This window comes from Natrix helvetica (genome assembly GCF_964273705.1).
Source record: "Natrix helvetica genome assembly, chromosome: 4".
NCBI classification, from domain to species: Eukaryota; Metazoa; Chordata; class Lepidosauria; order Squamata; family Natricidae; genus Natrix; species Natrix helvetica.
This window is the reverse complement of record NC_138550.1, coordinates 78,847,513-78,874,885: the sequence shown is the minus strand read 5'-3', so window position 1 is coordinate 78,874,885 and position 27,373 is coordinate 78,847,513. Positions and strand designations below refer to the sequence as shown.

Sequence of the window (27,373 nt, the reverse complement as noted above, 5' to 3'; positions counted from 1 at the left end):
AAGATAGAGATTTCTTAAAAACAAATACAAAAATAACCCACCCTGGAATTACTAAGGAATTGTAGTGCAGTCTTCATTTCAGTGACCGGCTTGAAAAAAATTTCACAAAATAACCTTTTCTTCTACTTTGTACAGCATAACCTGTTCTTTTCCTATGAGAGGGTCTCTGTTGTTCTCTACTGACTCAGGTTATACATTTACAAAGAACAGCATCATCATGACATCCTGGGAGTAGGAATAATAAGGCACTTTATATTCTTTTCCTGGAAAAATACTAAATTTGCAAGTGTTGATCTTTGAAGAAAATGCTTCACCTGAATGAATAATGACATAGTAAGTTCAATATTTTGTGAGTTCTAGTCACGAGTTAGGCATGAAAGCCGATTGGGTGACTTTGGGCCAGTCACTCTCTCTCAGTCCATCCCACCTCACAGGGTTGTTGTTGCAGGAAAAATAGGAGGAAAGAGTATTGGATATGATACCACTTAGAGAGATTTAAAAATAATAAAGATGCTACGATATAAATAAATAAATATTTTTTGCCGAAAGTGTATATTTTGTAGTATATATGGAATTCCAATCTGGAGCTGTAGTTGCTGTGATGCAAAATCGGATTCTTAACCCTTAGTTTGTCCAAGAGAAGCCTAATTTGTAATTTTGATCATCCCCCCCCCATTCATTAAGTTAAACATTACAGAATTTAATATCTTTAACTTCTATTCCCTGCTGCTTTTCAATGAGGATACAGCATTTCAGTATTTCTTTCCTCCCTGCTGTCTTGAGTTACATTTGTGAGAATGGAAAATTAGAAAGCAAGATAGTAAAGTGATTTAATATCAAGAAAGGCAGTTGGGGTACACACACAAAATTACACACACTTTCATACTACTTGCATATTGTGTTATCTATTCTAAAAGCTAGTAGAACTGCTAGGAGTTCTACATGTCCCAATATTATTATGCACATAAAAAAAAAATCAGTAAGGGATGAGATATTGCAGTTTATGAGCTTTAATTCTGCCAGAGTAATTTTCTCCTCTCTATCTAGTGTTAATGAGGGTCAGACAGAAAGATGCAAACAAGAAAAGCAAATCCTATTTAAACATTCTGCTTAATGTACCTTGCAGCAAATTACCCTGTGAATTGCTACTCTTCACAGCTTTGATATCAAGCAATCTCTGTCTTCAGCTGGAGCTTTGGCAGATAAGACATTAATAAGTCTCAGAGTAACCTTGGTTAATCAAATGAGTTGCTGACGCTTCTTTCCTGCCCCAAGACCGCACCAATGCGTTTGGTGTCAAAGGTTCAGTATAAAGAGTGGAAGCTGGCAGCTAAGACTTCCCTTTTTTTGCCTAGCCCAGAACCTGTGGCAGATTTGTGTACAAGAACGATCCAGCCATGGTGAAACTTCTGCTGCCAAATCCTGGTCTGGATTTGAGAATACCTTCTCACAAGGAACTAGAAACGTTAGAGACCACAGAAGCAGACTCAAGACCTAAATGGGACAATAAAGCACAATACATGCTCACCTGTATCGGGTTTTGTGTAGGTTTGGGCAATGTATGGCGCTTTCCCTATCTCTGCCAGAGCCACGGAGGAGGTATGTTTTTGATCCCTTCAATCCTCAAAATTAACATTGATTTGATGGAAAATATTTACATGATAATAATACATTTTTACCATGCATCACTGTGTTTATCACAACAGCAAAATAATAATAATAAAGTCAGGGTTTAAGAGGACTTGTTATCTTGTTTCTTGGGAGATTAAGAAATGCAGTGGTAGGGGTTCTCTAAAACTGGCTTTTCACTTGCACCCATCTCATTACCTTCCTGTGAGACATCTTCATTGCTATGATCTTGGAAAAGTAAAAGAGAGAAGCAAAAGATGGTTTTGTACCATTTTATTTACTGAGAATGAAGTCTGCTGAATTCACTGCATGGGGGTTTATCAGTGACTTTTAACATACAAAGATCCATTCTAGGAATTCTTAGAAAATCAAGAAAGTCAGCCACAACTTTCTTCCAATTTCTCTCTCTTCCCCCTCTTTCATTCATGTCTATAGACAGTCAAAAATGTTACTTTGTGACTTGCAAACATGAGAAAATAAAAATTGCTCTGTTAAATTTGTAATCAAGAAGTTGTTCATTTTCATCAACAATTGTAGGTTATCCCTGTGGCATAAAATCTTTATTGCATCAAACTATGTAGCTGTAGAAAATTTTTATGATCTGTTCAAATACCTTGGGATGAGAGACAACTTTTGTTATAATCTCTTTATAATATTATTCATAATATTTTAAGACTAATAAGTTGAACAAATGAATCTCCTTCTGTACTTCAAGAAAAACACTAATAGTGTATCCATATTCTGGAATATTTATGCTCATTGTGTCTGCTTCATATTTCTTGTCTTTGCAAATCCATTAGTGCTTGGTCAGCTGTTGTGCCCTTTCTTTACATTTGTTTGCAGTTCAATATAATGGAGTTGAATATAGCTTACAGATGGCTCCATAACTACAAATTACCACTATCCCCAATAGTGTCAAAGCCCAGCTGATATAGTGATTAAAAGCATTGGGCTAGAAACTGAGAGACCATGAATTCTAGTCTTGTCTAAAGCATGAAGACAGATGGATCACTTTCTGCCAGTCACTCTTTTTTAGCCCCCAGAAGAAGGCAATGGCAAATTTATTTCTAAACAATAGTGCTAAGTAACATGTAGGAGCTTGTCCATGTAATCACCAGTGGTCAATATAACTTGAAGGCAAGAAGAACAGCAACCATTGTCTATGGGATCAGATCTTTTCTTTGAAGAAAACAACAGGAGGTTGTTAGACTTTCTTCAGATGACAAACATCTGTTGTAATAAGCTTAGGGATGTATGTGCTAATCTTAATAATAAATGCACTTTAATTTTTGCAGTCAACATTTTAAATGTGTTTTTTATAATTTTTGTTCTGTTTGGTTTTCAAATTTTGTTCCATCTGATTACTCAGAAAGCCGGTGAAGTATAAATCAAATCAATAAGTAAAAACAAATTAGTACTAATATCAATATAGCATGAGTTTTGAGCATTTATTAACATTGAAACTGAAAATAAAATTATTTTCTGTTTCACGAAATGGAAAGAATTCTCCTTGCCACTTGTCTTTTTTTTTACTAGATTGACAAGATATAGATCAGTGGGCTTTCCCAGTTCAACAGGGGATAGAAATTGGATGCCAATTTCAGTCTTTCTGGTAGCTGGCACAGTTTCATGGGAATCACCATGGGTGTCAGGGGGGGGTTTGGGCAGGCACTACTTCCAGTTTGGGTGCACTGCAAAGGTGTGTTTGATGCACACTGCGCAATACAATAAAAATTGTTCTACACATGCACAGAAGCAAAAAACAAGATGGTGGCACCTATGGCACCACCCAGAGAACCAGTTCAGGGACGTGGCAGGCCTGGATCGCTGGTGGTTCCAGCAACCCAGGCCGCCAAACCACTACCGGTTCGGTGGTGGGTGTGGCTTAAACCATGTAGTTTGACAAAATTTGGGGGTGGAGATGGTAGCAAGGGAACATTGGGAGTAACTTAGCTTTCATTTGATAATTTTAAAAAAAATCCGAGATTTTTAAGATTGGTTTCGTACAAGTATTTGCTTGCTTAGGTTATGCATATAGAAATTGGCTGCTCCACCACTGAATCTGTATGTTCTTATTTCAAACTAGCATAACCTAGCATTTTGGAAGCTTTCATTCAAGATATGAAAGTATTTTATTTATTTATTTATTTATGGTTTGCAGTCAGGTAAAATTAGTGGAATGTTATAAAATGAATTTATGCTGTAATTTCTATTTTGAAAAAAATCAGGTCAGAATAGTTCTGATCAACCTGACATTTGAAGATACAAATAGCCTGAGTTTTCAGGACCTTCATTCAGTGGACTTTGTATGCAGCAGACAACATTTACCGTGGACTTCATGCCCATTGTGAGCAATTTATATAATTCAGTGACGTGCGGTGAGGTTTATAGCTGGTGAGGCAGCAATTTTTTTAGACTTGTGGACTTCAACTCCCAGAATTCCACAGTCAGGCATGCTCAGTTGCGACCTGCTGCCCTCTGCCCTGGGATTCGGCCACGGCACCGCCTGCCAGAGCTGCGCGGAATCCGGGGCGCGCTTGTCGGGCGAGGGCAGCGCAGGTGGGAAGCGGACGGAGTGGAGGAAGCCTCCCCCCCGCTTCCCGCGCCCGAAAGAACAAAGGGAACCTCTGCCGCTGCCCGGGCAACCTGGCCGGCCTCTCTTGCGGCTGCTCTCTGGTGCCGAGCTTGGGAGTCTCTGGAGGAGCTGGCGGGGGCTGCAAGCACTGCAGGTTGGACTGGAGCCTCGAGTCTAGGGCAGCGAGTCATTCGATAGGAAACTTGCCTCTTGGAAGGAATGACTCGGCTTGGCTCCTGCTTTGTCTCTCCTGCCTCTTCGCTTCTCCGTTCGGTCGTTGGGTGGCAGATTGAAAGGCAAGTTTCCCATTGAATGACTCGCTGCCCTGATGATGAGAGGTTAGGCTGTGCCTCACTTGCCTCACCTGACTGCACGTCACTGAATTTACAACATTGGATCATTTTATGTTGTTTGTATGATTGCATCACTAATACTTTTATATCAGTTATGTTAACTAACCTCATGCACATTGTACAGGACATTTGTATTGTGCAAATTATCAATAAAAAGCCCATAAATTTTTTCCAGAATTTTGTAGAAATATTTCTTATTTTAACACTGTTCAAACAAGTCAACTTTATATCCCTTTCTTTTGCTTCTGACCATCTTGACCTTTAATTCATCAAGTTCTGTCATTGGATTGAATCTCCATTCAAACTTACTTTTTCACATCTCAAACATTTTTTCATTGCTTTAGAAACCTCTTTTGTAAATCCAGTGATAAATCCTTGCCCAGGTCATTTTTTACCTCTTGGTTTATCATTTATATTTCCTCTCTGGCTGCCATCTCTGTTTTGTAATACACAATTCTTTATTTTCCTATATTTTTACATCAGTGGAAATTTATTTCACCTTTTGTTGGTCTTTAAGTTCTTCCATTTGTTTCCTTTTCTGCCTTTTAGAATAGAGTTTGTAAAGAAGTATGGAGTCTTCTTCAAGAAACATATTAATTTGTGCAGAAATTATTGCTGCCAATTTAACTATGTGTTAACTATGTGTTAAATTGGCAGCCATAAATAAAAATAAATCTCCCAAATCTTTCAAAAACCATTTAAAGATCTAAAGTGTCATAACTTTATCTATCATTTTATAAATTACACTGCTGCTCTTTTGATTCAAGAATAAACAACTTTTCCTTCCTTCCTTCTTTCCCTCCCTCCCTCCCTCTCTTTTTCCTTTCACTTACTTACTTACCTACCTACCAGAAACTGTAGTCCTCTCTACTGTCCCATTTCTATAATCACAAAGTCGGAAATTTCTTTCTTTGTTATTTTCAAATTTCATGCCATCATCTCTTTGTTAATAGATTAAACTGTTTATACTGTTTTGTTTATTTAGTTATTTGAAAAGTTTTAGCAAAAGTCCTAATATTTCAAATTTGTCTGGTCCTCTAACTCATTTAAAACTTTCTTAAATTAAATTTGTATTTATTGATTTGTCATTTATTTTATATTCTTTGAATTATTTAAACTGCTGGCTATTTTGTCCTCTATTTGGGGTGAAGTTTTACTCACCAGGTAGTTTTTCCAAACTAATTGCTTGAGAGACCTCTTTTAACTTTTAAATAATTAGAAATTCCAAAGTATTTAGGAAGTGAGTTTAGACATATCCACTGTCCTTGAAGGTTCTTCCACAGGTCAGCATTTGATAGCTTTCCTTGAGTCCCAGTGCTCAGACCCAGGAGTCAACTACTGTCCTATGGTCTCCTTATGAGGAACAGCCATCTGAAGCAAAATTGGGCAATCTCTTACCCTCTTCTTGTCTAGAGAGGCTCTGTTGGACCAGCTCTATCTTTGGTTTATTGGTCTTAGCCACATCATTGTCTCCATTCCTTTGGAGATGTCTTAGCTTAGCATTCCCCCACCCAACTGTCCTGGCCTTTAATTGCCATCAACCAAGCTAAAGACTATCTCCAGTGATTTTTTTTCTGTCAGAAATCAAAAGTACCATTTTTTGCTTATTGCCAGCTCAAGTGATGCTATTTGATTGGCCTGCTGTGCTTCATTTCATTGCAGCAAACACATCCCTTAGCATCTGTTTTTGCAGAAATGCCTGGTCCTTCTAATCACTATCCTCCACAGACATTTTTAAATGGTGTTACATTTCACTGACAGTACAGTTTAAAAAGCTGTTTTCTTAATAAGGCATTTATTTTTTTTAAATATCTCACAGGTAGAATTGATGAGAATTCGGCTTTCTATCTCAAGTGACAAAAAAAAGTGGTAAAATTGGGAAGCCTCATTTCTTTTCACTGGTCCAAGGGAGATAAAGAAATAGGAGAGTCCACCAGTCAGGGGAAGTGAGATCATACCAAAACATCAGACCACTGTGATCGACATGGAGAAAAGGATTGAAAAGGAAAGTGAAGAGACTGAGAATGGTTATTTCTCGGCCTTCACTGTAGCTGCACTGAAGCACTGCATTTCATTGTACCAAGAGTAGAGATGAATTCAGAATATGTTCTAACTGGAAAATCATTTTTTTAAAGATGTTTAGATCTTAGTAATATTAGTTCTGTTATTTTGGTGGAGGATTTTTTAAAAGAAAAACTTTGTAGATTTCTAAACATGGAATTATTGTCCTCGGGCAGAAAAAGTTTGGTCTTAAACTTCAGGGAATTGACCACTGCTTTCCTATTGGTATGATATCAAAAGTAGGTATAAAGCTTCTATTAAACACCACTTTTGGAGATTGGTATAATTATTGACCGCTGGCTAAAATGATTGAAAAAGTGATGATAATTCAGAAGGACCCTGGTTTTATTGAACCATTTCTACTGGGCTTTTAACTGTGATTGAAATCAGCATGATAAATTACCTATTAAATATGGAGATTATGATTATATTAGTTTATTTTTCTATTCAGAAGGTTTCAGTACCATGACCTCAATACTTTTCAAGAGTGCTTGATATAATTCTGCCTTGGTGACATATTCTGAAATAGTTCCATCTTTCCTGTTGTTCTGTTTCTAGTAAGGGTGATTGAGAGAAAAATATCTGATCCCTCTGCCATTTACCACAGAGATCTAGCTTGTTTGAATTATAGATGCAATTAGTAATACAAGTGACATCCTGCTCTATTACCTCTAATGTCAAAGTTTCTGATTTTAAGGACTGATGCACGGATATGTACTCCCAAAACAATGAAAGTACACTGTTTGGGAATACTTTTTGAAGTTGTTCCTCGATTCCCTGAAGACAATTGGGGCAAAGAGTATGCTTGTACAACTATAACTACTGTGGCATGTATGATTGTTCATGGGCTGATTGGATATCATATCATTTATTTATACCTTAGCCTTAATTGTTATACAATTTACCTGGAGATATCTTCTTGAGGAGTGTTTGGAAGCTTCCTTCCAACCCTCTGCTCAGGCAGTTTTCCTGCCTGAGCAGGGGGTTAAACTAGAAGATTTCCAAGGTGAGTGGGTGGGCGGGGCGAACGAGTGGTGAGTGGGTAGGTGGGGCGAGCGAGCAGTGATTGGGGCAAGCGAGCGGTGACCGGGTGACTGGGTGGGGCAAGTGAGCAGGAGGGGTGAGCAAGTAGTGACCGGGCATGGGGGAGGGCCAGCCAGCGGTTACTACTGATTCAGTGACCCAAGCCAAATGTCTGATACCGGTTCGCACGAACCAGTGCGAACTGGCTGAATATCACCTCTATTCCATTCCACTCCATTCCATTCCATTCCATTTTTCAACCTTACCAAAATGGGAGAGTTAAATTGCTCATCAGGATAAGGGATTATATTATCACCATATTAAAAGATCACACTAATTGCCAGTTGTTTTTTGCATGCAAATTAAGGTGATGGTGACATTAAATTTAAAACACTAAAAAGATCTCACTACTCTTGGAATATTCTATCCTTTATTAATCTTTTAGTCATTCAAATATACAATATATTTTCTTCTAACACTTCCCTGCTTTTAGAGCCTTATTTATCATTAGAGAGCACTTTCCCCTATACCATCTGGACTTCATCGTTGTTAATTATTTTAATACCATTTAAATTATTGTTATGATGTTTGTATTTTAGATGTTGTTTTTGTATGCCTTACGTGTTCATATGAATAGAAAGGCAGTAGACCAATCAAATGAAATATACTGAATTTCTAAACATAGAAACAATACTAAACAGTAGGTCTTGGGGTTATTTATATCATATTTCAGATACTGATGTAGGGACTTAGCAAAATAATTTCAGTACCCTAAAGGTGATAAATCTGAGATGCAGGTATAACTTTGGTTTTACTATTTATTTTTCAACCAATTTAACTTCAGTTCTCCATTTTCTTTTCCCCAAGTTTACCCCGTATCAACTAGTTTTATTTTATTCATTTTTACTTGCCCCAAATAGTTTGTTACCCAGTTTTTGTATAGAGAACTGAAACAAAAGAAATTCAGAAATAATGCCGAAGAGATACAGTATAATAATAAGAGGGAGGGCCGGGAAAGGGATGACTGAAAAGATAAAATAAGTATTCATTGATCTATAACCGTGATGGCGAACCTATGGCATGCGTGCCACAGGTGGCACACGGAGCCATTTGTCAGGCTTTGCCCTGTCAGCTCCAGCGGCATGCGTGCACTGGCCAACTGACTTCAGCTATTGTTTTCGGCCATTTTTTTGCCCTTAACTGCTGCTTCTAGCTCCGGGAGAGCAGATCGGCTGAGCCAGGCTCTCTCTCTCCTTTCTTGGATGGATCTGGTGAGATGATCAGGCTTTCTTGCTGGGCTTGAGGAGGGGGGAGGCGGAACTGTTGCCCCAGCCACCTCTGGGTGTAGAGAGATGATGCAGCAGGGCAGGAAAGAATCTGGTCTTGCCAGAGACCAGAGAGCCTATGCGGGGACAGAAGCAGGCTGACTTGAGCGCAGGCGGGCGGTTTGCCAGCATGTCCTTTGCTTATTGGGGGTACTCCCATTCATCCTTAGTGATGGGGAATGCTTTGTCATGTGGGTGAAGACTGGCCCCCATCTGCAACACTCAGGGGCTCCCCGCAGCCTTGGCTCATACATGAGTCAGCTGCCTGACCTGGCAGAGGTGGTGGGTGCAGATGGGCGCGTGCTAACCTTCTCCCCATTATCATCGCACCTGCCCAGCTCCCCCCCCCGCTGGCTCCCAAGCTATTTATTTATTTTATTTATTTGATTTGATTTCTAGACTGCCCCCTCTCCCCGAAGGGACTAGGCTAGGAGGCAGAATGTCCTCCTCCATGGGGGAAAGGCACAGAAAGGGTGTGTGGTAGGGAAGCAGGTTCCCGGAGGTGTGTGTGAGAGAGAAATATCGGACTAGTGGGGGGGGGCGCTTGGCTGAAGCACCCCTCTGGGCATTTGGAGCTTCCCTGAAATCTCCCTCCATGGACTTGAGGGGAAAGTCCCCGTTTTTCCCCCCTTCTCAAATTGCGGGAGAGCGGCACCTCTCAGCAAGTTGCCGAGTGTGCTGGCTAGCTGGAGAGACTAATCCACCAATTAAGCCTAATCATAACCTCGGCCCAGCAGGCGGGTGGGCAAACAGGCACGCTCTCTCTCTCCCTGGCTCGCTTGGACTGCATGGATTTTTTCACTTAAGCGCCGCGGTGACCCACACACTGGCCAGGCACGAAGTGCTGGCCGCAGAGGTGAGAAGCCAAGTTTGGAGAGCTAATCGGAGGTGGTGCACACCCTCCCATTGGAAAATCATTAGGATAGCCATTTGATCCTAGAAACAGATTGGGCTTTAATGAGATGCCGATAGATACTGCATTCATGCTCCCACATAAAGCATCTCTCCCGAAACATCTCCCATAGCACAGGTCTGATAATTAATAGGATCAGAACAGAGATGGTAAACGAATTTTAGTCTTTTCCCTTACCTTAGCTTGAAGAGAAAAATAAAATCAAAGCTAATATTTATTTTGCAGAAGAAAAAAAACCCATTGGGAATGACAAACTAATGTCATTCCTCCATTACTAAACAAGATGTTTTCTGGTTAATAGTGCCACTTGAAGATGAATTAGTAAGCAAGCAGGTACCTTCATCAAGAAGCTTTGGAATTATTCTATCATCCAAATAAAGTCATAGCTGCAAACCATAATCTGTAGGCCACAATTATGACGGCATAGGACTGAGTGTCACCATGTTTAACTAAAATTTTAAAAAACCTAACAGTTCCTCGAAACACCAAATGGATTTTCTTCAGTGTTCTTGAATGAGTATTTGAGGAATATCAAGGCGAATACTTAAAATGAACATCATATCACATATAGTTTTGGAGGTGGATGATCAGGAGACATTCCAATGATGGCTGAATAACATTCTACCTTGACAGTAAAGAATATGTGCATGTTCGCTGACATTATGGATCACTCTTCTCGCCTTTCCTGTATATTTTATAGGAAAAATATACTTGAGAAGAACATATATTCCCTGAGCATATAGTTGACTGGAAAAGATAAGATGCATTCTTCAACCTAATGCATTGCTGAATTTCAGTTCCTATCCTGCCCCACTAATCTGAAAGGCATTAGATTCAGGAAGAGAAGGAAGAGAAGGAAAACGGAAACCAGCTCTCTGGGGGATGCACACTTTACTAAAACAAAGAAGAAGAGAAAAGCAAAATTCATGTCCTTTTTCCTATGTTTCCCAATCCCACTGACCTATTTTTTGCCTTTTTTCTGATTTGTTCCACAGCATATTGAAATCTTCAGAAGGAATTGAAGGATCCTTTGATTACCACAGTCATGATTGTAGTAGGCTGCATGCAAAGACAATGCACCAAATGCTTTTATAAAGTACCATAGTAATGTATTTTCTTTCAAACTAGGGAAGATTCAGGGTAGAATTCACCAGAACTGTTTTCCTGTCTCTTTCATTGTTTCTCATGATCAATAAATACACTCCTGTGCCAATTTTACGGCAGTTTTATACAAAACATACTCACTTTGATTGTAATTTCACAGGAGCTTTCATGATTCCTTTCCTCATCTTGCTTGTCCTGGAAGGCATCCCTTTGCTCCATCTTGAATTTGCCATTGGACAGAGACTCCGAAAAGGTAGTGTGGGAGTCTGGAGTGCTATCCATCCGGCCCTGAAGGGAGTAGGTAAGTTTTGAAAATATTTTGATCCACCAAGTAACCTTTTAACCCACTCTGATACCTCAGCGTCAGGGGTGCACCAACCGAAGGAACAGGTGAACTTGAAACTTTAACTGAAACAAGAAACTGAACATTAGAAGAATAATATGATTAATAAAGGAATGGCGAAATACTCAAGGAGAAAAGCTAATCAAACTTATATTGTATTACAAATGTTATATTTGAAGTTAGTCAGCTCTGTATTTTTTCTTGCATGTCAAGGATGAGGTATCCTCCTCTGTTAAACATTTCCCCAACACGTCTGCTTTTTTGTTACTGCAGAAAGTCCACAAGGTAAAATAGTAATGAAGTTTCCATGACTGTAGATGTTATAATTACTGATCTGTTCTTTCAAAATAAGGGTTTTGACATGGGAAATAATGGATGGAGGGGCAGGTTAAATTATTATAGTTTGTAAAACTATTTTCTATAGTTTCTTACAGTTAAAACAAAAGATTTATTTTTATCTTTGTGAACACTATGTATAATCTTCTTAATTTATAGCAACAGCACTTTTCTAGCTGTTTGAAATACTACATTTCAATTACTATTTTAACAAAAAAAATGGTTGCTGAATTATAACACCATGATAAATAACATTGAAAATATTGTGATAGCATTAAAAGTAGAATCTAATCTAAAATTTCCAGCCCATTCACTGAATTATTTTTAGCCTGATTAGCAATAGACAATAAATAAATAAAGGCTTATCATCAACCAGTAATTGTTTTTTAAAATATTCTCTGCACCTAAAATGTTGAATTAAAATAGTTGTATATTTTCCATTTCCAGCAGCTCCCCCATGCTTTTTGGCATGGCTAGAATACAGAAAGTGAATATTCAAAGAAAATGCATAGTTTTTGATGGGCTAAATTCAAACTGCAGTTCCACTTATAGCCTACTGCTGTATTAGTATTCCAAGATAGTTATTTTGTGACTCCAGCCTGTTTTATGCAATCCAATGAAACATTATTGGGGAAAATTCCATGGGGTCAGTTTTAGAGCATCAAAATCTGTAAATACCACTGGTTATAATGGTGGGAAATATGTTGCATCTTTATCACCATGCAAAACCATCAAACAACTCTTGTCTCAGCCTCTTTCTATATAGTAGAAATAATTTACTAATCAATTCTATGCAAGGAATGGGGCTGAAATGAAACATTCATGCAGATTTCTCACAGGTCTTATTTTTTTAATTGTACTGAATAAGCTCTGCTTAAAGTTTTTCCTCTCTTCCTATAGGAATAGCAGCAATGTTCGTCTCCTTTCTTGTGGGATTATACTATAATACAATTATTGCCTGGGTGATGTGGTATTTCTTCAACTCCTTTCAAGAACCACTACCCTGGAGTGTATGTCCACTTAATGACAACAGAACAGGTACAGGCTATGAATGAAATGCTTACGCCAGCTGACAATCCTTCACGAGAAGGCTTCTCTGGAGAAATAATAGGAGAAAATATAATGTATATTTCCCCCCCTCCCATAACATTCAAGACTTTTGACCAAATCTGCTGGATTGGTTATATTATCCTATTAAAGAATTGCTATTATAAGTAAAAGCAATCATTCTATTGCTGAATTCTTAGCATGATGGGAATTAAACCTGGATTTTGGTATTCAGATGTGTCTCATCTGATACAATGAATAAAGGGATTGGTCGATATTGATGTCTACTTAGTATGTATTGGTAATATTTGGGTAGTTGTTGAAGTTTCTGATAAATAACTATTATATATGTTCTGAAAGGCATTGCTCTCGTTAATAATAATAATACTTTATTTACAGTCACAGACCAAAATATGAACAGTACAAAAGAGACACAGCAGCCAGTCACCAGAAGCCCAACTAAGGGAGGTTACAGCTTGAAAGGCATTGCCTTTTTGCAACATAACCCTAAATATATCGACTGAAATCTTTCTGATAAATTTCTACCTGATCTACACTAAGTTGCTGCCTTGCATTTTCAAAGCAAAACTGCAGGAAGAGGCAAATGATTGATCGCTATAGCACTGTGTTTTTTTACAGTTACATAGATAGCGTAATTGATGGATTAAAGCAGTTATCTAAATAACCTTAGATATTTTTTAAAGCACTGACATTGTGCAATTGACAGTACATAGTACATAGTCCTACAAGAATTATGTCTTTGAAAAAAAGAAAAATGGTATTTTCAAGTCTCTTCTGGTGCTTTATTACAATTCATATTTACACATTAATACCATGTAAGTCATTTTGTCATTGCCTTCCTTCCTTCCTTCCTTCCTTCCTTCCTTCCTTCCTTCCTTCCTAATTTTCTATTAAATACTGTTCAAAATATGTTACTTAGGTCATGGAATGCTGCACTCCTTTGAAAAAGAAATATTGATTAATAAGTTAATAACAAACTGGCTGATTCTATTTTTAATGTAATTGGTTTAAAATATAACAGTGCAGGAACTTACAAGGCTTGTGCAATATAACAGGGAAGTTACCATTTACGTAAGAGAGAAATATAATTTTCAGATGCTGCCTGGCCTCATCTAAAACCACGTTTCCCAGCCCCACTTCCGCTAAATCCATGTGGTTTAAAGGTGCTGAGGCTGAGAAACATTGAGCCTCGCTGAAACACTCAACCACGCAGAAGATATGATTGCTACAATCCATGTAAATATAGATTAACAGAATTAATTGAAAATCATATGATTTGAATAAAGCATTCTGCATAAATGCTTTGACAGCTTTAAAAAAATCCAAAGTAGCATTCCAGTGTTCATCCCCTTCCATTTCTAAGGGGACAAAAATTGTTAGCATTATTGAGAGTATATTCAATTGAGTACATCCACAAACGTTGTGAGCACATGGCATGGCAATTCCCAAATTCTGCCACTATATAGAAGGTGGCATTTTCCAATTGATAGGAATTTAGTACAACTACGTTTCTTCACTCAGGCCATAGTGAAGTGCCATCTAAGACATTGTGCTATACAAAGTAGATTCAAATAGACTTTGGCGAAAGCTAGAGCTGATGGCACTTTACAAGTCCTAGACTGCTTCATTGTTCAAACGATATGTTGGGTCTTCATCACAATATTCCTTCTTTGTTGTGCTACATGAAGCAGTTTGTTTTATTCTGTCATTTTTGGTTGAGGGTGAGGCTTAAGAAGGCCACATTACATGAGGTATATAAAATACACAAGGATGATTTTGGTCATTATTTTACAAGCAGATCCATAAAATCATGCACATATGATTTTGGAACATAAATGTAAGATGCTCTTCTATGTGCTATAACTTCCTTTTCATAACAGCAAATATCATCTGACATTATCTCCTAAAGGCAATACATCATCAATATTTTCCTATTCATAGGCCTTCTTATGTTTTGGAAGACCTTCAGTTCAGGTATAATTTTAGCAAATTGAGCTGAATACTGGCTCTTGAAATTTATGGGTTTTGTAATATTTTAAGTACAAAAAAGTAAATGTTTTTCTTTTAAAGCTTATGCAGTTGACTTTGTTCAAATTATAAATTGCTCAATAGTCTACAACCCTAATTTTAAATTCAGTTCATCTTAAAATATCTGAATTCATGACTGTTTTCTTTCTTTGCCAAACTCATATGTTGCCACATTAAAAAAGAAAAAAGAAAACCTGACACAGTCCGTTGAATGTCTTCCTGTTTTCAGGTTTCACAGAGGAATGTGCAAAGAGCTCTCCAGTGGACTATTTTTGGTACAGGGAGACCTTAAACATCACCAGTACTATTGAAGATTCTGGAAGTGTACAATGGTGGCTTTTGATCTGCTTGGTTTGTGCCTGGGCAGTGCTATATGTGTGCACAATCAGGGGCATTGAAACAACAGGAAAGGTACCTCGATCTTTTTCCTTAAAGGGGGAAATGCTCTTTATATTTGTGGTTCTTTCTGTTGCAAATTATTCCAGAACATCCTCTTTGAGAAAAATCATATCAAATAGTCCCTTCACAGCCATTTTCTTGAGTTTAGAAATTGGAGAACAACCTATTTTCAATAGTGGGTGGGAGAGCAATTATTGGATAAAAAATTACTACTTATTTTTCTAAATAGGAAGGGTGAGATGTTCTCCTTGCTTCCTACCAGATCGCCACTACACATTTTTCCAGTCTCAGCATTCCCTAACCACATAATGTCCAATTGTGCTCTTAATAAAGACCTGAACATCATAGCATGGGAGTTGCAAACTGCAGAGAAGTTGCAAATCATGCTGGCTGGGTCAGTAAGCTATTTTGCATTTGATGTTACTTCAGAAAAAAAGTCATTTATGAGGGAGTTGTTTCTATGCTCCACCTTCCATGGTAACATCTAGCTAAGTGGGAGGGAAGAAATTGCTACTAGACATGATTCCCTTTTTTATGTGACCTTATTTACATGGTTCTTGTTTCACATGGTATCTGCAAGATGTGAGCCAAACTATGCAAAGTAGCCTCCCCCCCTCCCGCAGAAGTATATTTTATAAATCTGCATTTTGAGAATGACCTGGTTTAAGGACAACCCATAGTTAAGAAAAGAGTCTAGTGTAGTAAAAATAGTGCTAAATATACAATGATTCAAGTTAAATATACAACAGTTCATTACATTTGAACTTGATACTAGTGTACAAATATTTATTCATTACTTATACACTATTATACAATGGTACTGTTCTAGCTTACATACAAATTTGACTTAAGGATGGACCTTGAGATTGGAACTCACTCTTAAACTGGGGTCTACAATATGTATGAAATACATTCCTCACTGTGTTATTGTGAAAAATATTTTCTACACATTTCCATGTATTTTCTTCACTTCAAACCCTGAAATATAAAATTTTCAAATATTCCATACTTTCAGATTTAATAGGCATTCTGCCTTAATGAAAATATCTTGCCCATAATTGGTCTGTAGTATTGTTTGTAGTATTATTGAAGCATTCCATAATACAAATCTATCCTCAACACAATTGTATGAGGAAGATCAAATTGCAAGATGGTGGCAAGATGGTGCAAGATCGTTATAAACTAAAGCCAGTATCTAAAATATTAAACTGAAATAGCAAAGGAAAATAACTCAGCCAAATGACTGAGATAATTATTCTAAAATTATCCAAAAGCAAGTAACTAATTCAAAACCATCCTAACCTGTCCCAAAACAGGCCTAAGTATTTAAAGTCTATCAGGACAGAATCATGAGAAGGGTGGTTCTAGAGCTATTGTGATCACCATTGAAAAGACCATGTCTCCTGTATCTTGTTGCAGGCCTACCAATATCTGAAAGTATCGGTAGGCCTGTGGACAGTATTTTGTGATGTAGATATTACAATACTCAGTTGTACATGTTCTTCCTCAGGCAGTATATGTGACTTCAACCCTTCCATATATTGTCCTGACCATTTTCTTGATCCGTGGCTTGACTCTGAAAGGAGCTACCAGTGGTATTAGTTTTCTGTTTACACCCAATGTAAGTATTAATTATTTTTGTATTTCAAGAAAATAAAAAATGTTATTGAGTTAACATCAAAATAGCTGTGATAATTCCAATTCCAATACAACTTGCACTGTTTTTCTTATTATTATCAGTCCTTTAAATAAGAGAAACATTGTAGGCCAATGTTCTCTGGCTTAATGTATTACTGGAACACTTGCATGTTGAAGGAACATCTTTCCTTACTTATGAAAACTGGAGCTTCATCTGTATGGCTTTTGCTTTGGCAAACTTCAGGCAATTTTTACAAAAGGCACTTCAGAATTGGAATGCTTTTTCCGCTGCCCTAAGAAAACTAATGGATGGGATGTGATTAATTATTTTGTGATGCTCAGCCCAACCTGTCTTTCTAAGTCAAGTTGCACAGAAATTAGAAAAAAACCCACACAAAGATGAAGTTACTTTGACCCGTGCAAGAAATCCTATACACGTAATTCATACAGTTTCTGAGGTTTTTCCCCAAGTTCTAAAAGGAAATAGCCATTTGTTGAAATATGCATGCTGGTATAATTTTATTCTATGTTCCTCAACCCCCTCCCCCTCCCCTCACTCACACACACACACACTCACAAACATTCACACACTCACACACATTCACACACTCACACACATTCACACACACACACACACACACAAATGTGTGAGAGAAAGAATTAGGGTTGTACAAAGTACAAACGTTTCACACTACCAAAACTTACATTTCAATAGTAAGTCAAAAAAACTTTTAAAAAGGGTTGACAGCAGACTGGAGGGTTGACTACAACTACAGAGGGTTGAAGGAGGCGTCATGTGACCCTCCCGAGCTTCGTTGTAGCTGGTTGAGGGTTGCAGGAGGCCATCGTGCAACCCTCCTGAGCTCCATTTTTGCTGGCAGAGGCACCACAGGCCGGTCCTTCGCTGTTTCCAGAGTAGCCCTGTGGGTCAGATTTAAGCACCTTGTGGGCTGGATCTGGCTCACGGACCTTGAGTTTGACACCCTTGCTTTAAACCATCCTCCCTCTGTAAAGCAATCTAGGGCCCTAATTTCAATATTGCTTCAAGTGATCCTTTCATCACCAGATAAATTCCTGAAACCCTCAGGAATTACTTAATTATGGCCCAGCCTTCAAACTGTGTCCATCTGCTAGAAATGCATGTTAAATAAAGAAATGGAATATGTTTCCAGGAAAGTATTTGCACAGTAATGGAATTATTGGTAAGGTCTAGTACTTGGAGTTTCTAATAATGTCTGTATCTTTATGTAAACCCAAGAAAGATGATAGTTTAGTAGAAATAAACACAACTTGCATATAATTCGTTCAAATTCTGCCATATCCAGCTTTTAAAAAGGGAGGAGAATTGAAGACCTGGGAAATGCCCTTTTCTCTATCCCTGAAGGACCACATTGACAGAAATAGGATGGGAATGGTCAGCATGCTCATTTTTAAATAGAAAGTTTATATTGGCAAACTTTGACTTAACCAACTGTGTTTACTGATGCCAAAATACTTTCCTTTGCCTGTCTGTCCAAACTATGCTGCTTATCCAATATCTACGGATTGTAGATACAATGGTGGAGTGGAGGGCAGCAGATTCCCCTTCCACAAATTCTTGTAAATGAATACATTACATGCTCAAAGACACCGTTTCTATACAATGTACTTTTCTCTACAGATGTCCTGTGGTTTAAGTTTTAAAACTTTTTTTCTCCTTTTTCTTCCTCAGGTAACTGAATTGGCTAACCCCACCACCTGGCTAGATGCTGGAGCCCAGGTGTTCTATTCTTTTTCTCTTGCCTTTGGTGGCCTCATCTCATTCTCCAGTTATAATTCAGTCCAGTAAGTTGCTATTATGCCCAAAAGGACTAATTCTCTTTTTAATTACATTGAGAATGGTTTAGGGATATAATTTGAAAGGATATTTTTGGTGAGATAAACAAACAAGGTTCCCAATCCGATTAATCATAAGAATGTAAGAAACTATGTCTGCTGAACCAGACCAAGAAATTATTTAGAATGGCCTAGACTTTCCAAAGTGTCTGTTTAGAAGAAATCCCAAAGAGTAGGTGAGCCCAATAATGTTCTCCTGTAGAGGTTCTTTAGCAACTGGGGTTTGAGAGTGAGACCTCTTGCTCCTGATCCTGACACATATATGCTACTTCATTTACACATAGTTACCAAATCCTTTTTTAATGCTATCCATATTTGGTATTATTGTTTTATCCTCTAGTAGCAAATTCTACCCTTTTCACGAATAAAAGCAAATGGGAAGAACTCAGAGAGCTTTTCTTCTTTCATGACTATTCCCAGGGGGCCACAGCCGCCCTTGAGTTTAATCCCAAATCTATATGACATCTTCTTGACCCAATCCTCAGTTTTGCATAAACTTTTTTCTATTGTTATTTTTTCTTGGCTTTAAAAAATTAGTTCTTATTCTGGTAAAGTGATCCATTTATCAATTCCTTCAATCGATTGGCTCTGCTGTTGTCTTGGAGCTCTAAAGGAGAAGCTTCATGTTGGAGGCAGCTTGTAGATTAATATAAGATCTCACCTCCCCCCCTGCTCATCCTATTCCCTCCCTCCCTCCTCATCTTTTAACTTGTATTTTGTATTTTACATTTTGTGTCTTAAAGTTTTGAAGTATTCTAATTATATAGTATTATTTTTTAATATTGTAAGCTGTCCAGAGTTACCCTGTTGTAAGATGGGTGGCCAATAAATTATAGACAGAGAGACAGACAGATGATAGATAGATAGATAGATAGATAGATAGATAGATAGATAGATAGATAGATAGATAGATGATAGATAGATAGATAGATAGATAGATAGATAGATAGATGATAGGTGGGTGGGTGGGTGGATGCTAACTAACTAACACTTGGAAATACTGTATACTAACACTTGGAAACTATTATGAAAAGTCAGCTGCCTTCCTTGTTTTTGTTTATAGCAATAATTGTGAAAAGGATGCTGTGATCATTTCTGTGATAAATGGCTTCACATCCATTTATGCAGCCACAGTCATATATTCAATCATTGGATTCAGAGCAACAGAAAGATATGATGATTGCTACAGCAGGTAAGTTATCCTTATGTTCTAGTTCTTATGTTACTGCTGATTGAAAGAGGGTTGTTAGCAGAGATGAGATTCAGCCAGTTTGAATTGGTTCAGGCAAAGCAGTTGTTAAGATTTTGCACAGTTCGGAGAACTGGCTGATTACACCACTGGCTGGCCCTGCCTGCCCACCCACCCTTCCCTCCCCTCCCCTCCCCTCCCAGTCACTCCTTATCTCGCCCCGCCTGCCTTGGCTGGTGCCTAGAGTCACACCCGCAGCATAGCTGTTGTTGCTCTCTGGTTCCCTCGCTTGCCTCGACCACCCCGCCCAACTGATCTCTGCCTGGTGAGCCCGGCTGCTTCCTTCACTTCTCACCTAGCTGCCTCTCACACAGTCCACGTGGCCCAGCCTCCTTGCCTGCCTTCCCTGCAAGGAAGGAAAGCGGCCGGGCTGCTGCTGCCTTTCATTGGGGCGCATAGAGTGAGACAAAGCTCCTCATGCTGTCTATTCTTCCACCCACCCCATCACTGGGCATGGCACGCCTAGGGGTTCCTGTCCCTCACTTAGCCACCCGCCCCCTTTTCAATGCAATTTGGGTGTATGGCAGGTGGGGAGGGGGAGAAAGGGTATTACTGACTCTCAGGCTGCTGGCTTTTTCCAGGTGGCTCTTGCTCTGCCTTTCGGTGTCAACCATCAAAGACAAGCTTTCCCCACCCACCACCACCCAGGCCCTCGCTTTCCTGAAGCATTTCCTTGCCTACTTGATTTCCAACACCATCACATTTTTCCATCACATTTTCAGAGTTTGTGGAACTAAATTTTTTTTTCACTCAATCAATTCCAACTTTGCAAGATCTTTTTCTTTCATAAGATCTTTTCCTTTCATCATTAGGGCAGAGAACCGGTTGTTAAATTATTTGAATCCCACTACTGATTGTTAGTCTAATATAACTACCAACTACAGCAACAATTAACAGTACAAGTGGTCTGGAATGGATGGTGAAATTGGGGAGGGCTGTCTCTAGCAGTGAGCATCGAAACTTTAAGAATATTGTTCATTGTTTATATTTATTGATAGATTAGACCAAATGGAAACTTCTACCCTCAATGTTGCTCAGTGTCATAAGAGAAGTGGCACTGCAACTATTTGTTTCATTGTGACCCAGATTATAACACTGAAATTTTTTTGGTCTATTTTATTTTTTGCAGAAATATCCTCACTTTGATGAATGCATTTGATATATCCGAGGATAATATAACCGAGAACAATTTTCAAGAGATGCAAGCTTGGTATAACACGACAAAGCCAGAAATCTTTTCAACCCTGAAGTTTGAAACCTGTGACTTGAACGCATTTTTAACTGATGTAAGTTGATAATATAGGGCTATATATTATCACTATATTGTATATAGGGATAAATGTATAAATATATATATTTGCTGCGTTAGAACAATAGGAAGAATTAATGTCACTTAAAACTGCTTTTTAAAAATTGATAGAATGTATAAGAAATTTAGGATTTTGAAGCATAATTTACTGGTTATTTCTTAATCTATTTATGCTTAGAATTTTCAGACATATTGTGTTTTCTATTAATTATGTTTCATTTTTTCCAATTCTTTCTTACTCACCAATTTAGCAATAGGTATTTAAACGTTGCCCCTGTAAACTGTGCATTTTGTATGGTTAATGCTAATCTAGATAATGCAGAGCATGATCCAATGGGACTCGTGTGTTCTAAAGATAGAAAGAAAGGATTTCGGTCAAAATAATAAACAAAGCGAACTGCTTTTTCATTTTAGCCAACCTTTGTTAAATGGGGATTGGACTTGAATTAACAAGATTAATAGCACGTTCCATCCACTGCCCAGCTGTGTAAAAAAGTTAGACTACTTTTAGGCAATGAAGTACATAGGAAGAGCCATGCTGGAGTAGATTGTTTACATCTCATATTTTTATTTATACATTCAAGACAAGTCTCCACTGCCAAATCATTTATAACCTAAACAGAACAATGGGAAAGCTAGGTAGGGAAAGAGCTAAGCCAGTAAAATAATGAAGTAGACAAAACGATTAGGATGATAATGTTTGTTTGTTTTAACTATTTATAATCCCTTTGCATCCAGAGGAAGAAAATTACATTTAAATATGGATTAATTTAATATAGATATAGCACACTAATAGATATATTTGAAAATGTAGTAGCTGTAGTAGCTTAATGTTTTATATATCTTCTTTCTCTGATTTGAAATCTTATGTAGGGAGTAGAAGGAACTGGTTTAGCCTTTATTGTCTTCACTGAAGCCATCACCAAAATGCCCATTTCTCCACTATGGTCAATCCTCTTCTTTATCATGCTGTTCTGCTTGGGTTTATCATCTATGTTTGGGAATATGGAAGGCGTGCTGGTACCTCTGCAAGATCTCAGAATTATACCTAAAAAATGGCCTAAAGAAGTTGTTACAGGTAAGTTGAATACAGTTATATAACTGGGGACGAGGTTGATAATTTGCCCTGGTTGCAACCTGGGTAGATTGCCGGTCTATGGACATTTTTAAAGAGCTATGAAGTTTAGCTTCAGAATGAATAATTAATCATGGTTTTAAAGAGAAAATGGTAATTGCACAGTCAATTTGATACTTGCTCAGAAATTTAATAGAGAAGTAGACTGAGAAAAGGGAAATCAAATAAATATACCATTAGCTGCTGAATGCCACTGATGGATGATGTTGAAATTGTTTGTTTGCAACACTGAATAACATACGGTAGTTCACTTTTGCATATTTACTCTTTTGAGCTGTATCTATCTGAGTAGGTAAATTCAGAAAGAAGCAATCTTTCAATTTGATGACTATTCCTTGGTTTTTTTGTGCCTATTCCTAGGGACAAGTGAGTGGGTTTGAAGAGCAGCCTGGACTAAGAAATAATGTGATTCAATTCAACACCGATTAAAGGAATTGTTCTATGTGCCTATCCCCTTGCTTGAAACACGGAGTGAAATTCATATATTAATAGAATGTATTAATCTTTCTGCTTTTTTGTTCATTTCTTTACAGGCCTGATTTGTTTGGGATCTTTCTTGATTGCCATTATTTTTGTGCTGAGATCTGGTAACTATTGGTTGGCTCTGTTTGATAGCTTTGCTGGATCCATTCCCTTGTTGATAATAGCCTTTTGTGAGATGTTTTCAGTTGTCTACATATATGGGATAGACAGGTAAGATACAGATGCAAAAAAGGTATAAAGCATCTTTTTGTTAGGCAATCAATAATTGGGAACTTTCATGATAAGCTTAAGCAAGTCACCTTTCCCCCATCTGAAAAAAGAGAGAGAGAAAATCAGTGAGTTAAAAATTTAAGAGAATGTATGTGCACTACTTTTAACCTTTAAAAAGTAAATAAATATTGATCTCTATTTATTCTTTTTTAAAAACCTCCAGAAACTACCAATGTATGTTGTACTGTTAATGTGGGGTTTTATTTATAACCTTTATGCTTGGGTTAAATTTCCATACATGGAATTTGGTTTCTGAATAGTAGTAACCCCACCTGTCCCTTTAAGTTTCCTTTTAGTTAGAACCTGGATATATTTGTTATCATCTCTACCAATTTTTATCATTTCTTAACCCAAGTGATTAGGAAGGTTTCCAATTTCTAAAAATGAGCTGAGAACTGCCCTCGACTAAGGGCTGAACCCTAGATTTTGCTACAGTCACTGAGCATCATCTGAATGTGTGGACCTGCTTTCTGTTGAAAACCACTGCACTTTGTGTGACATGAGCAGGTTTTTTAAAATTTTGATGGCCCATTAACACATGCTGGGTATCAATTAACTAGACTTCATGGGCAACTTGGCTCTCAGACTCATAATTTTCCTTTCTCTTTTCATTACCAGATTTAATGATGACATTACGTTCATGATTGGGCACAAACCCAATATTTTCTGGCAAGCCACCTGGAGGTTTATCAGCCCCATCATCATGTTAATTATCTTCCTATTTTACTTTGTGGTGAAAGTGAGTGAAAATTTAGAATACATCACCTGGGACCCCAGTTATGTAAGTATATGTGTTCAAGGAAACATGCTCCAAATTGCATCTGATATTAAAAGCGTGTATATTTTCATGCTTTACTATTTGTTGGAGATTTCTGCAAAGAAAAATAAGCAAAAGAAATGTTTATCCCCAGGGACATGAATTAGCTGTTTTAATGTGACTATTTGCTTGTTGGAAGCAAAAGTTTGATGCTTGTACTTTTATTGAAGTATGTCTACACTGCAAGAAAACTCAGTTGCCTTTGTGGGACAGCTTAGAATCATTACAAGAAAGTTTTAAAAAAATGTATGAAGGAATATATGTAACAATAGTTTTGGGAGAAGTTAAAAAATGGAAGAAATGAGAGAAAACCTTTGTCTCCATTATAAAAAACGTGACTTGCATGCAAAAGGTCCCAGGTTTAATATCTGGCTTCATCAATCAAAAGTTTGTGGTAAAAGAGCCTTTTCTAAAACCTTATACTTTTGTTGCCAGCCAGCCAGCCAGACAATAACTGAGCAGTAGAGACTAAAGCACAGGTCTCTGCCTGCGGCTGATCCAAACTGAAGAATAACTGGGAACAGTTTGAGAAATTTGGATGTATACTTTTAATAGTGCTGGTGGTGAAATTCCAGGTTCTTACTGCTCTGCTAGATGTTCTGTGATATGGACATGTCTTTTCAACCAAGGATCAGCAAATTCACAAAAATATATTTCTCCATAAAACTGTACTTTGTCATACTTGGAAGTTTGTTTGATATTTCTATTTCTTTCTGTTCATTGTTTGGCAACAGAGAGAGTAATTTAATGTTTCATGTATGAAAGAATAAACTCAAAATAGGACTAATCCATTCTGCTTAGGTAATGATTCAGAGGGGCAAAATATAACTCTTGCAGAGATCATTGAGTAAATACAAGAGCGGAAATGTTTAGCTTGATCATACTTGGTGGACATAAGGAATTCTCTTAAAAGTCAATTTCACATTAACTTCTATGCCAATTTTGTTGTATTTAACAACAATGACAATAAAGATTATACTTACTTATGCAACTGCTGTTCCCCAGATCAAGATGCAATCAGCTGTTTGACCTAAAAATAATAAATATATGTTTACATTCTAATTCTTAATTCAATAATCATGTGCCTCCAAGCTTCAAACTTCAATTATAGACATCCCAATCTTCAAGCTGAGTGAATATTAGATCCATTACTACAGTTAATGTCTATGGGCCCTGGAGAATTGTGTTTGCACTATGTCTGTTATGTTGTTCTCTGTATATATTCCCTCCTGAGCCTTATGTGAAACTTGACTCAAGATTTTTTTCAAAATTTTGAAGGTTTTGTTATTAATTCTCTTTCTTTGGTTAAAAAAAGAGATCCTTCTGGTAGTCATTGAAGTTTTTAATGTTTGGATAATGGGGTTATAGTCTGCTTTTCAAGTTCTCAAGGAATGGCAAACGATTCCCAATTCTTGAAATGTACTGTGTGGGTATGTTCTATTCTACTATCTTCAATAATAACATAAAGAATTCTTGCCAAGGAGAACATTGTTTATTCAGTGTTTCTAATGTGAATGTATCTAAGATTCTTAGTTCTCTGTCTCCCAATTACTTATCTTTTTCTCTTTCTTTTTATCGCAGGAGTACTTCCCAAAATCAAAGTCAATGGGTTATCCTGACTGGATTTATGTCATCATTGTAATCCTCGCAGGAGTGCCTAGCTTGGTTATCCCTGGCTATGCCATATACAAAGCTATCCGAAATTACTTCAAGGGAGAAGATCCTGGACAGCGAGATTTGGTCAATGCCATATCAGAAATATCAATAAATGGGGAGCTGAAAAATACAGCATAGGTGTCTCCAAAGATTTGGCGTGTAAAGACTTTCAGTAAGAGGTGATAAAACATAGATGTCTCCCTGCTTCGATCAGAGTTGTTTCAGAGCCTAAATGGGAACTGATGTATTCTCATTCTAACAGCATTTGCTGCATTAGAAAATGGTTAATACAGATGTCAAAGATGTACTGTTTTCTCTTCCTCTGACCACCACCTCGTAGGACAGATACACCCAGTTTTATGTTCAAATAATAATAATATATTATTAAAGAAATTATACTTACACAAGAAAGCAATTTATTTATTTATTTGTTTGTTTATTTATTTACTTACTTACTTACTTACTTACTTACTTACTTACTTACTTATTTACTTATTACTTACTATGCACCCATCTTCCGTACAAGGTGACTCCTGGCAGCTTACAAATTATAGAAACAAATGAAAAATAGTTAAAATATGAACAGATTTAAAAAAGCCAACATGAAAATATTAAAAACTGCACTAAAAAACACACCAAGAGACTGATGGGATGGTGATGAGGTCTTCTTACAGGATCCAATCTGATTTGATACATTGTGTCCGACACATTCTGGTAGAGAGAAGCTCCCCGAGGATGGGCTCCCCCACAAGTCCAAAAGCTCAGAAAACTAAACCTCTGGTCCAACCTAGATTGGATCCTGCAACATTATAAACACATATAGTATTCATTTCATTCACGGTGAGGTCTACTTATGCTGTCAGCCACCTCCAGCGGGGAGTGGATGCCTCAGGGTCCCAGGCCAACCAAAAAAGCCAGATTTTGATACCTTCTGGAAGGCCAAAAGAGGGGGGGCAACTCTCACCTCTGGTGCAGGGGTGAAATCCTCCCAGTTCGACCTAGTTTTGCCGAACCGGTAGGGACGATTGTCCTTGGTTCTGTGAAGCAGTAGTACAAAAAAAGCATCTGAGGATCACGCAGCTCAGCTGTGAGCCGCATGATTGTCGTAAGCTTCCCCCCCCCACACTTTTTAAAGCATTTTTTTCCCTGCCAGTTCAGGTGAATAGGCAGGGAAAAATGCTTTTAAAAATGGGGGGGGGGTTTGTGCTGTGAAAGAGAGAGAAGGGGGAAGGGAGGGAGGGAAAAAGGAGAGGGAGGACTACAAACCTGGTACTAGATGCGGCTCCAGAGGATACCTTGAAAGAGCACAGCAATCCAGAGCTGGAAGGGACCTGGAGGTCCTCTAGTCCAGCCCCCTGCTCCAGTAGGACATTGTTAAAGTGAGTTTCTGTCTTTTGACACCCCCCTCCAGTCACATGACTACATAGCCACATCCACCCAGTCACTCCCACCAAGCCACTCCCAAAGAAACGGTAGGAAAAATGTTTAGATTTCACCACTGCTCTGGTGGTGTAATGTTCCACAGGGATGGAGCCCCAGCAGAAAAGGCTCTTCTTGATCCTGCTTGCTTCAATTCTTTAGCAGATGGGATGCATAGCAGGCCATTTTGCTGGCACAAGAAGGGCAGGTTTGTCTCATTGGGGAGAGGTGGCTCTTCTGATACCATGGGCTCATGCCATGTAGAGTTTTAAAGGTAATATACACTACTGCGAATTGGATCAGGAAGCAAATTGGCAGCCAATTCAGCTTGCACAATAATGGTGTTATATGTGCAACTCTAGGAC

At 38.0% G+C, this 27,373-nt stretch overlaps 1 protein-coding gene across 1 annotated transcript; it reads left to right on the top strand.

Moving 5' to 3' along the window:
* Window positions 1–1,397: 1,397 nt before the first annotated feature.
* On the top strand, window positions 1,398–25,988 carry LOC309390533 (sodium-dependent neutral amino acid transporter B(0)AT1-like; the record flags this gene model as incomplete). Its single annotated transcript, XM_081949945.1, has 12 exons — window positions 1,398–1,599; window positions 11,144–11,284; window positions 12,563–12,700; window positions 14,988–15,169; window positions 16,668–16,778; window positions 18,507–18,619; window positions 19,734–19,862; window positions 21,049–21,205; window positions 22,102–22,306; window positions 22,897–23,056; window positions 23,735–23,897; window positions 25,515–25,988. 12 exons carry the CDS (start codon window positions 1,398–1,400, stop codon window positions 25,725–25,727), a joined length of 1,914 nt encoding a protein of 637 aa, XP_081806071.1. The 3' UTR covers window positions 25,728–25,988.
* Between the last annotated feature and the right edge of the window lie 1,385 nt (window positions 25,989–27,373).